Consider the following 13,157-nt stretch of genomic DNA (forward strand, 5'->3'; position numbering starts at 1 on the left):
GTGTATATGCTCAGTACCCCATGTTTTAAAAGGAATGGACAAATACATGCCTTTTAGATTTTAAAACTCCACCAATGCTGCTTAAAATAGAATTTTGATAACTAAAAATATTATGCCAGCTGAAATGAGGCAAAAGTACATTGAAATGAAAACATAAAAAGGATACTTGGATTTACACTTTGGGAGGCCAAGGCAGGTGGATCACTTGAGGCCAGGAGTTCAAGACCAGTTGGGCCAACATAGCAAAACCTCACCTCTTCTAAAAAATACAAGAAATAGTTGGGTGTGGTGGCACATTCCTGTAATCCCAGTTAGTTGGGAGGCTGAAGCACAAGAATTGCTTGAACCTGGGATGGGGATGTTGCAGTGAGCTGAGACTGCGCCACTGTACTTCAGCCTGGGTGACAAAGCAAGACTGTCTCAAAAAAAAAAAAAAAAAAAAAAAAAAAGGGGGGGGTGGCGTTGGGTGTGGTGGCTCACGCCTGTAACCCCAGCACTTTGGAAGGCCGAGGTGGGTGGATCACCTGAGGTCAGGAGTTCGAGACCAGCCTGACCAACGTGGTGAAACCCCGTGTCTACTAAAAATACAAAATTAGCCGGGCGTGGTGGCTGGCGCTTGTTATCCCAGCTACTCTTGAGGCTGAGGCAGGAGAATCACTTGAACCCAGGAGATGGAAGTTGCAGTGAGCTGAAGTTGAGCCACTGCACTCCAGCCTGGGTGACAGAGCCAGACTCTGTCTCAAAAAAAAAAAAAAAAAAAAAAAAAGATACCTGGATTCAAATATTCAAAGAACCATGTTTGAAAGGAACAGTTTGAACAGTTTTCCTCTGATAAACTCCTTACCCTTCAGGTCGAGGTGGAAAGCGATCCTTGATCTCACCTATATTGGTTAGATGCTCCTGCCAGGTGACCCACAGCACATTCCACTTACATATCCTATCATATCTCTCATCACACCTTTATTTATTTGTCTTCCCTGATTGATAAGATGGCTTTCTAAGTGCAGAGGCAGAATCTTTCTTGCTCACTACTGTGTCCCCAGCACATCATAGTCAATCAATAATTTTTTTCGTTTCTTTTTTTTTTATTTTTATTTTGAGATGGGGTCTTGCACTGTCACCCAAGCTAGAGCACAGTGGTACAATCATGTCTCACTGCAGTCTCAACCTCTCAAGATCAAGTGATCCTCCCACCTCAGCTTCCTGAGTAACTGGAACTACACAGGCACGTGCCACTGTGGTTGTCTATTTCTTTTAATTTTTTTTGTAGGAATAGAGTCTCACTGTGCTATGTTGCCCAGGCTGGTCTTGAACTCCTGGCTCAAGTGATTCTCCTGCCTTAGTTTCTCAAAGTGATATTTTTAAGGTAATTCTTTACATTTCATGGGAGATATAGCAATCCCTCATATCCAAATCCAATCTCCAGCTCTCCCTGCCTCCAAAGGTCTAGTTATAGAAAACATTTTAGGCAAAAAGAAAACACATGTATTGGGAAACATAAACAGGTAGAATCAGAAATAAAGACAGTCCTCATGTTTATAATATGGAAAAGGCTTTCATGCACCAGTCATTGTTCCTTTCCATTCGGTTGCATACATATTCAAGCATAAAAGACTATTATACAGTGAGTAAAATCTGAACTTTATTAATAATTGTCCTCTTAATGATTACTTAACAGACTAATTTCCCTTTCTTATTTTATCTGCACATTCCACAGTCTTATAATCTTATATGCTTGAAACAGAAATAATTTTACTTTACGAGTATTTTAAACAAGAGGGCTCATTATCAAGAGACAAGTACTAGAGCCTACCACTGACTTTAGAGCATCTGATCACCATGCCACTGATCAAGTCTATCAACTTTCCCCTAGTAGTGTGTCTTAAACTGTTGCGTATATGGAGTTGGGGTGAGGAGTGGGGATGCAGATTACAAATCTACTATGGGATCCTGATGAAAGCAATGGACCTCAGAAAATTCCATGTGTACAACACACACACACAGAGTGGTAGGAGGTTTCATGAGGTTCACAGATTCCTGAGGTTTATCCAAGCACCCTAAATTCAAAGCCTACGTAGATGTACCCTCTTGTCAACCAGTTACCTTCTAACTATCAGCTATTTCTTGTGAGCCTAATATGCAAAAAAGACTTTTTAGAAAAATGCACTATGTTCACAAAAGGGTATCCAATAAGACCTAATTAATTACCTTACCATAATACCTTCTTTATATAAAATCAACCATGTTAAAAATTTAAGTAACTTCAAAGATCATATTAAGTAGACCTCCCAATGATGAGAAAAACCTTTCTTAAGGTCTAGATTCTATTTGTACTCACACGTTTTTCATTCTGAACCTTCTCCCACCCCTGGAATTCCCAGTAGATAAAACAGGCAAGCCTCTCACTGTGTCCGCAGTTCTAACAATATAAGAAATAATGATAATTAGTTCCATACACCTATTACTAACCAATACAATTTAACTGAGACCCTTAAGAACAAAGGGTCAAAAAAACAATGCGATACCACCTTACTCCTGCAACAACGGCCATAATTTTAAAAATCAAAAAATAATAGATGTTGGTATGGATATGGTGAAAAGGGAACACTTCTAAACTGCTGGTGGGAATGTAAATTAGTACAACCACCATGGAAAACAGTGTGGGGATTCCTTAAAGAACTAAAAGTAGGTCTACCATTTGATCCAGCAATCCCACTACTGGGTATCTACCCAGAGGAAAAAAAGTCATTATATGAAAAAGACACTTGCACACATGTTTATAGCAGCACAATTTGCAATTACAAATATATGGAACCAGCCCAAATGTCCATCGATTAACACGTGGACAAAGAAAATATCGTGTGTGTGTGTATGTATGTATGTATGTATGTGTATATATACACACACACACACAGACACGCACCATGGAATACTAAGTCATAAAAAGAAACGAAATAATGGCATTTGCAAGCAGCCTGGATGGAATCAGAGATAACTATTCTAAATGAAGTAACTCAGGAATGGAAAACCAAACATTGTATGTTCTCACTCGTAAGTGGGAGCTAAGCTATGAGATGCAAAGGCGTAAGAATGATACAAGGATTCTGGGAACACCACAGGGAAAGGTGGGAGTGGGGTGAGGGATAAAAGACATACACTGGGTACAGTGTACACTGCCCTGGTGATGGGTGCACCAAAATCTCAGAAATCACCACTAAATAACTTATCCATGTAACCAAACACCACCTGTTCCCCCCAAAATCTATTCAAATAATTTAAAAAAGGGTCATGAAACATTTTTTTAAAAGAGCTACTTATACATTATATTTTTCTTCCATCTCTAAATGTGAGTTAAAAGTCCTTACCCCTAGCCAGAACTTCTCAATGGGGCTGTATCACCTCCTAGGGGTATTTTGGAAATATGTAGAAATTCTGGTTCTGAAGACAACAATAGAGACAAACAGACACGGAGACAGACAGGTTGGGAAGTGACCCCAACAGAGGCAGAGACTCAGTGAAACAGAAATCTAAACAACTCTTAAGAAATCACGAAGCCTATGAGTATATCAGAACAATTAAGAACAAGTTTTGGTCATGTGCAGTGGCTCACGATTGTAATCCTAACGCTTTGGGAGGGAGAGGCAGGAAGATTGCTTGAGCCCAGGAGTTCAAGACCAGCCTGGGCAACATGGTGAAACCTCATCTCTACTAAAGTTGCAAAAATTAGCGTGCACCTATAGTCTCAGCTACTCGGGAGGCTGAGGTGAGAGGATCACCTGAACCCCAAGAGGCTAAGGCTGCAGTAAGCCGTGATTGGTGCTGCTGCACCCTAACCTGAGCAACAGAGTGAGATCTTGTCTCAAAACAAGCAAACGAACAAAACACACAAAAAAACAAAAAACATTTTGACTGCTAGTTCAAAATTCCAGCTCTATCACTTACTACTTGTGTGAATTTTGGCAAACTACACACTCAATAATCTCAGATTTTTCTTACCTCAAAGAATTATTAAAATGATTAAATAGTTTATATACATTTTAGTCACAGTATCTAGTACTTATCACTTATGCAATTTTCAAGAGAGACAACATTATTATCAATATTACTAAATATAGCCAAAAAGTGCCCAACGGATAGTAAGAATAAGAATGTTGAAAAGATGAAACATAAGAATGTTGAAAAGATGAAACTAAAATTATTTTTTATGTATATGCTTAATTTAGAATAGATCTATCATAACATCCGCAATGTGCTGGAGTGTTGATTATTTTTTAAATAAGCACAGACACAATAGAAAACACAGTAGCATATCTATTTCAAGCATAATGATAAGAAGTATTTGGCTTAAATAAAGAAATATATAGTAAGAGGAAAAAATTATAAAACAAAAGCCCAGAGATGTCTTTGTTGTTTTAAGTATATAATAAAACAACAACCAAACTAATATTATAAATAGATGGATGAATGGATGGACAGATAGGAAGAGACAGAAGGAGGGAGGGAATTAGATTTGGGCTTCTCATTAAATGTTTTATTTTACTCATTAGATTGAAGAAATAAAAGCAAGTTGTCAGTTACTCCGAGCTGGAAGGTAGAGAAAGGAACAATGAAACTATATGGACAATATAAAACTACATCCCTGAGGAAATAAAACTAATTAGTTAAGTACAACATAAGTAAAAGATATTTACAAATAGAAACAATAAAAGATCCAAATGCCTTCCGTGAAACAAGTTAAAAATTGGTGAGCAATAAAATATTCTACTGGCAATTTGACATAAATGTGATGTAGGAAAACAAGTGCAACCTTTCCATTGTCATCATATTGGTCTTCATATATGCTAATGACACAAGAAAAAATATTTTTAAATTACCATAAGGGTTTGTAAGAAATAACTTCTGATGTGGAAATGATAAATACCACATTCAGCATAGTAGCTGGGGGTTTAGGAATGGGGAGGGTAAGAAAGAGAGAGGTATCCAGGAGGTTTCATTCAACTATACTGGTAATGTTTATTTATTTATTTATTTGATGGCTGGTCAATACAACAGTGTTTTTATTACTCTCTATGTACCTTCAGTATGTCTATAATATTTTATAATAAACAGGGAAGAAATGATACAAAAACTAAAAGGGGAAAGCTATCCAATAGCAAATACTAGATTTCATTACTGGGGAAGTAGTTGTGAAACACTGCAGAATTCCCTGAAGGTTATTAAATATAGGATAGTCCTCTGTCTGGAATTTAGATGCTGCAAGTGAAGGCAAAGATCTCTCAACCTTTTAAAATTGTTTTATTCTGAGACCACATTTCCTTGAAAAAATGTTAAGAAATTTTCAGTTCAAATGCCATGTTACATGGTATATTTCAATATATGAGAAATACTAGGATATATTTAAATTTATACTCAACCTAATACATAAGCTTTTTTAATCTCATTCATTTTTCTCATTGTAAAGTTGGTCTCCACTAATTTTAATACATCAAAACAAAACTACTGAACGAGGCCTGCCTGCCTCTGTAGACTCCACCTCTGGGGGCAGGGCATAGCTGAACAAAAGGCAGCAGAAACTTCTGCAGACTTAAATGTCTCTGTCTGACAGCTTTGAAGACAGCAGTGCTTCTTCCAGCACAGAATTTGAGATCTGGGGATGGACAGACTGCCTCCTCAAGTGGGTCCCTGAAGCCCGAGTAGCCTAACTGGGAGATACCTCCCAGTAGTGGCCAACGGACACCTCATGCAGCCAAGTGCTCCTCTGAGACAAAGCTTCCAGAGGAAGGATGAGGCGGCAACATTTGCAGTTCTGCAATATTTGCTATTCTTCAGTCTCCACTGGTGATACCCAGGCAAACAGGGTCTGGAGTCCACCTCCAGCAAACTCCAAGAGACCTGCAGTTGAGGGTCCAGACTGTTAAGAAGGAAAACTAGCAAACAGAAAGGAATAGCATCAACATCAACTCCATCTGTAGGTCACCATGATCAAAGACCAAAGGCAGTTAACCACAAAGATGGGGAGAAACCAGAGCAGAAAAGCTGAAAATTCTAAAATTCAGAGTGGCTCTTCTCCTCCAAAGGATCACAGATCCTTGCCAGCAACGGAACAAAGATGGCCGGAGAATGACTTTGACGAGTTGACAGAAGTAGGCTTCAGAAGACTGGTAATAACAAACTTCTCCGAGCTAAAGGAGGATGTTTGGACCCGTCATAAGGAAAGTAAAAATCCTGAAAATAGATTAGAAGAATGGCTAAGTACAAAAAACAGCATAGAGAAGACATTACATGACTTGATGGAGCTGAAAACCATGGCACCAGAACTACCTAACGCATGCACAAGCTTCAGTAGCTGATTCGATTAAGCAGAAGAAAGGATATCAGTGACTGAAGATCAAATGAATGAAATGAAGTGAGAAGCCGGGCGTGGTGGCTCACGCCTGTAATCCCAGCACTTTGGGAGGCCGAGACAGGCGGATCACGAGGTCAGGAGATCGAGACCATCCTGGCTAACACGGTGAAACCCCGTCTCCACTAAAATACAAAATAGTAATAATAATAAATAAATAAAATAAAATGAAATGAAGTGAGAAGAGAAGTTTAGAGAAAAAAGAGTAAAAAGAAACGAACAAAGCCTCCAAGAAATACGGGACTATGTGAAAAGACCAAATCTACGTTTGACTGGTGTACCTGAAAGTGACGGGGAGACTGGAACCAAGCAGGAAAATACTCTTCAGGATATTATCCAGGAGAACTTCCCCAACCTAGCAAGGCAGGCCAACATTCAAATTCAGGAAATACAGAGAACACTACAAAGATACTCCTCGAGAAGAGCATAATTGTCAGATTCACCAATGAAGGAAAAAATGTTAAGGGCAGCCAGAGAGAAAGGTCAGGTTACCCACAAAGGGAAGACCATCAGACTAATAGCAGATCTCTCGGCAGAAACTCTACAAGCCAGAAGAGAGTGGGGGCCAATATTCAACATTCTTAAAGAAAAGAATTTTCTACCCAGAATTTCATATCCAGCCAAACTAAGCTTCATAAGTGAAGGAGAAATAAAATCCTTTACAAATAAGCAAATGCTTACAGATTTTGTCACCATCAGGCCTGCCTAACAAGAACTTCTAAAGGAAGCACTAAACATGGAAAGGAACAACCAGTACCAGCCATTGCAAAAACATGCCAAATTGTAAAGACCATCGATGCTAGGAAGAAACTACATCAACTAACAAGCAAAATGACCAGCTAACATCATAATGACGGGATCAAATTCACATATAACAATATTAACCTTAAATGTAAATGGGCTAAATGCCCCAATTAAAAGACACAGACTGGCAAACTGGATAAAGAGTCAAGACACATCAGTGTGCTGTATTCAGGAGACCCATCTCATGTGCAGAGACACATATAGGCTCAAAATGAAGGAATGGAGGTAAATCTACCAAGCAAATGGAAAACAAACAAAAAGCAGGGGTTACAATCCTACTTTCTGATAAAACAGACTTTAAACCAACAAAGATCAAAAGGGACAAAGAAGGCCATTACATAACAGTAAAGGGATCAATTCAACAAGAAAAGCTAACTATCCTAAATATATATGCACCCAATACAGAAGCACCCAGATTCATAAAACAAGTCCTTACAGACCTACAAAGAGACTTAGACTCCTACACAATAATAATGGGAGACTTTAACACCCCACTGTCAACATTAGACAGATCAACAAGACAGAAAGTTAACAAGGATATTCAGGAATTGAACTCACCTCTGCACCAAGAGGACCTAATAGACATCTACAGAAGTCTTCACGCCAAATCAACAGAATATACTTTTTCTCAGCACCACATCCCACTTATTCCAAAACTGACCACATAGTTGGAAATAAAGTAGTCCTCAGCAAATGTAAAAGAACAGAAATTTTAACAAACTTGTCTCTCAGACCACAGTGCAATCAAACTAGAACTCAGGATTAAGAAACTCACTCAAAACCACACAAATACATGGAAACTGAACAACCTGCTCCTGAATGACTACTGGGTACATAACGAAATGAAGGCAGAAATAAAGATGTTCTTTGAAACCAATAAGAAAAAAGACACAACGGAGCACAATCTCTGGGGCACATTTAAAGTAGTGTGTGGAGGGAAATTTATAGAACTAAGGCCCACAAGACAAAGCAGGAAAGATCTAAAATTGACACCCTAACATCACAATTAAAAGAACTAGAGAAGCAAGAGCAAACACATTCAAAAGCTAGCAGAAGGCAAGAAATAACTAAGATCAGAGCAGAACTGAAGGAGACAGAGACACAAAATCTCTGAAAAAAATCAATGAATCCAGGAGCTGGTTTTTGAAAAGATCAACAAAATTGATAGACCGCTACCAAGACTAACAAAGAAGAAAAGAGAGAAGAATCAAATAGATGCAGTAAAAAATGATAAAGGGGAGATCACCACCGATCCCACAGAAATACAAACTACCATCACACAATACTATAAACACCTCTATGCAAATAAACTAGAAAATCTAGAAGAAATGGATAAATTCCTGGACACACACACCCTCCCAAGACTAAACCAGGAAGAAGCTGAATCCATGAATAGACCAATAACAGGCTCTGAAATTGAGGCAATAATTAATAGCCTACCAACCAAAAAAAGTCCAGGACCAGATGGATTCACAGCCAAATTCTACCACAGGTACAAAGAGGAGCTCGTACCATTCCTTCTGAAACGATTCCAATCAATAGAAAAACAGGGAATTCTCCCTAACTCATTTTATGAGGCCAGCATCATCCTGATACCAAAGCCTGGCAGACACACAACAACAAAAAAAGAGAATTTTAGACCAATATCCCTGATGAACATCGATGCAAATATCCTCAATAAACTACTGGCAAACCAAATCCAGTAGCACATCAAAAAGCTTATCCACCATGATTAAGTGGGCTTCATCCCTGGGATGCAAGACTGGTTCAACATACACAAATCAATAAATGTAATCCATCATATAAACAGAACCAAAGACAAAAACCACGATTATCTCAATAGATGCAGAAAAGGCCTTCTACAAAACTGAACAGCCCTTCATGCTAAAAACACTCAATAAACTAGGTATTGATGGGATGTATCTCAAAACAATAAGAGCTATTTATGACAAACCCACAGCCAATATGATACTGAATGGGCAAAAACTGGAAGCATTCCCTTTGAAAACTGGCAGAAGACAGGGATGCCCTCTCTCACCACTCCTATTCAATACAGTGTTGGAAGTTCTGGCCAGGACAATCAGGCAGGAGAAAGAAATAAAGGGTATTCAATTAGGAAAAGAGGAAGTCAAATTGTCCCTGTTTACAGATGACATGATTGTATATTTAGAAAATGCCATCGTCTCAGCCCAAAATCTCCTTCAGCTGACACGCAACTTCAGCAAAGTCTCAGGATACAAAATCAATGTGCAAAAATCACAAGCATTCCTATACACCAAGAACAGACAAAAAGAGAGCCAAATCATGAGTGAACTCCCTTTCACAATTGCTTCAAAGAGAATAAAATACCTAGGAATCCAACTTACAAGGGATGTGAAGGACCTCTTCAAGAAGAATTACAAACCACGCTCAATGAAATAAAAGAGGACCAAACAAATGGAAGAACATTCCATGCTCTTGGATAGGAAGAATCAATACGGTGAAAATGGCCATACTGCCCAAGTTATAGATTCAATGCCATCCCCATCAAGCTACCAATGACTTTCTTCACAGAATTGGAAAAAACTACTTTAAAGTTCATATGGAACCAAAAAGACCCCGCATTGCCAAGACAATCCTAAGTCAAAAGAACAAAGCTGGAGCCATCATGCTACCTGACTTCAAACTATACTACAAGGCACGGGGATGGTACTGGTACCAAAACAGATATAGACCAATGGAACAGAACAGAGCCCTCAGAAATAATACCACACATCTACAACCATCTGATCTTTGACAAACCTAACAAAAACAAGAAATGGGGAAAGGAATCCATATTTAATAAATGGTGCTGGGAAAACTGGCTAGCCATATGTAGAAAGCTAAAACTGGATCCCTTCCTTACACCTTGTACAAACATTAATTCAAGATGGATTAAAGACTTAAATGTTAGACCTAAAACCATAAAAACCCTAGAAGAAAACCTAGGCAATATCATTCAAGACATAGGCATGGGCAAGGACTTCATGACTAAAACACCGAAAGCGATGGCAACAAAAGCCAAAATTGACAAATGGGATCTAATCAGATTAAAGAGCTTCTGCACAGCAAAAGCAACTATCATCAGAGTGAACAGACAACTGACAGAATGGGAGAAAGTTTTTGCAATCTATCCATCTGACAAAGGGCTAATACCCAGAATCTACAAAGAACTTAAACAAATTTACAAGAAAAAAATCAAACAATTCCATCAAAAAATGGGCAAAGGGTATGAACAGACACTTCTCAAAAGAAGACATTTATGCAGCCAACGAACACATGACAAAATGCTCATCATCACCGGCCATCAGAGAAATGCAAATCAAAACCACAATAAGATACCATCTCACACCAGTTAGATTGGCGATCATTAAAAAGTCAGGCAACAACAGGTGCTGGAGAGGATGTGGAGAAATAGGAACACTTATACACTGTTGGTGGGAGTGTAAACTAGTTCAACCATTGTGGAAGACAGTGTGGCGATTCCTCAAGGATCTAGAACTAGAAATACCATTTGACCCAGAGATCCCATTACTAGGTATATACCCAAAGGATTATAAATCATGCTGCTATAAAGACACATGCACATGAATTGTCAATGCAGCACTATTCACAATAGCAAAGACTTGGAACCAACCCAAATGTACATCAATCATAGACTGGATTAAGAAAGTGTGACACATATACACTATGGAATACTATGCAGCCATAAAAAAGGATGAGTTCATGTCCTTTGCAGGGATATGGAAGAAGCTGGAAACCATCATTCTGAGCACACTATTGCAAGGACAGAAAATCAAACACCGCATGTTCTCACTCATAGGTGGGAATTGAACAATGAGAACGCTTGGACACAGGGTGGTGAACATCACACACTGGGGTCTGTTGTGGGGTGGGGGGGGGGAGGGATAGCATTAGGAGATATACCTAATGTAAATGACGAGTTAATGGGTACAGCACACCAACATGGCACATGTATACATATGTAATAAATCTGCACGTTATGCACATGTACCCTAGAACTTAAAGTATAATAAAAAATAAAATAAACTACTAAGATGTCACAAATGTATCATTTAAGTAATAGTCAAGTGGAATCTTCACAAGTTAGTATCTTAAATGGATTCTCATTTACAACCTTAATTTAAAATATTTTACATTTTATGGTATATTAATGTTTTTAATAATTTATAACACACCCTAATTATTTTCTGTCTGAAAGAATCACATACATCATTACATTCTTAATAATTCACAATACAGTATGCTTCACTGTCTTCAAGTATGCAGAATCATCTTGTAGTATGGAAAATCATAATTGAAAGTACATTTCTCCTACAGAAGTCATATTCCATAGATAGTATAAAAGCAAATCTGGGAAAAGGTAACAGTGGCCTAAAATAGTCTGATCAGATATAAATTATAATTCAGTTTTTGGCATGTAGGTACTGTGATAAATCATCTGTCCTATACTTAGAATACAGGTTTTTTTCTAAAAAAATTATCTCATTTAGCAAAAAGTAAATATCTATTATATGTGACATCCTATTCTAGTCAGTGGTAATATAAAGAGCAAGTTACTCTTTCTATAAGTTGGTGGCATAGATCTAAGTTTACAGAAACATATTTAATATAACTTGTTTTAAAAATGTATTCATACCATATTGGAAAACAGTTGTGACTTTTAAGCCCATAATATATTCCTAAAATATCTTATGGAAAACAAAAATAATTTTTTAAACCAATAATGTATCACTAAAGTTTATTCACCTTAGCACTAGAATTTGAAGGCTTAGAGGGAAAAAAGTCAAAATTAATTTCCCCACATTAAAAATAATGTTTCTATCTCTCTTGCCAATTCAATATATAGACATATATATATATACGTACACTCGCACACACATACCAAATATAATTTATGATCAAACGATATATGTTTATATTAGAACTGTAGAGGACAATATAAGAAAATTACATAAAATACAGTTCCTTCCTCCTGAAATTCTGACTGCCGTTCCCCAAGCATCATTTATCCCTCCAGCGTTGAAACTTCCAGAGATTTTACCTATTTATTGAGCAATATAAATGATCACATTTCTAGCTACAATTGTAAACTTTCTTTATAAGCATTGTACAAACATTTCAAATACATATACATTTCATTAAAATGCATTATATATCCAAAATGAGAACTTAAATACCTATGATTTAATGTCTACAATGTAAACACCTCATTAATATGAAGTCAATTTTTTCAGCCCAATCTTATTTCACATTTAATCAATACTACCAGGATTACTATTGGTCGAAATGACATCTCAATAAAAAATAATTAAAAATCGTATCTACTCCAATTGACAGCATGTACTAAATCTGAGGTTCTCACAATTCCAACATAGAAACATGTATCAAAACCCAAACTGTCCAGACTGATTAAGCAAAGGTGGAATATTAATGGCGGGAAGCAGAATGATAAATAAGAAAACCTTAAGTTCTTTTTTTTTTCATTTCTCTCTTTAACTTCAAGGGTAAAAGTGCAGGTTTGTTACATAGGTAAACGTGTCACGGGGGTTTGTTGTACAGATTATTTCATCACCCAGGTAATTAAGCCTAGTACTCATTAGTTATTTTTCCTGATCCTCTCCCGTCACTCCCCACCCTCCAAAAGGCTGTTGTTCTCCTCTGTGTGTCCACGTGTTCTCATGATTTAGCTCCCACTTATAAGACAGAACACGTAGTATTTGGTTTACTGTTCCTGTGTTAGTTTCCTAAGGCCTTCAGTTCCATCCATGTACCCACAGAAGACATAATCTCATTCTTTCTTATGGTTGCATAGTATTCCATGATGTCTATGTACCACCTTTTCTGTATCCAGTCTATTACTAATGGGCATTTATGTTGATTCCATGTCTTTGCTATTGTGAACAGTGCT

General features: G+C 37.6%; 1 protein-coding gene across 6 annotated transcripts in view; it reads right to left on the bottom strand.

Moving 5' to 3' along the window:
- The window catches only part of LOC105482800 (protein kinase N2), a 161,047-nt gene that overhangs the window by 110,029 nt on the left and 37,861 nt on the right, over nt 1–13,157 (bottom strand). For 3 of the 6 annotated variants that reach the window (XM_011743142.2, XM_011743149.2, XM_011743141.2), the window contains exon 2: nt 2,339–2,419. The exons of the other annotated variants lie outside the window; for them this stretch is intronic. In XM_011743142.2, coding sequence (XP_011741444.1) covers nt 2,339–2,419 — 81 coding nt within the window. The remainder of the gene's footprint in view (nt 1–2,338; nt 2,420–13,157) is intronic. 6 annotated transcript variants of the gene reach the window in all.

The sequence above is a fragment of the Macaca nemestrina genome, chromosome 1 (genome assembly GCF_043159975.1).
Source record: "Macaca nemestrina isolate mMacNem1 chromosome 1, mMacNem.hap1, whole genome shotgun sequence".
NCBI lineage: Eukaryota > Metazoa > Chordata > Mammalia > Primates > Cercopithecidae > Macaca > Macaca nemestrina.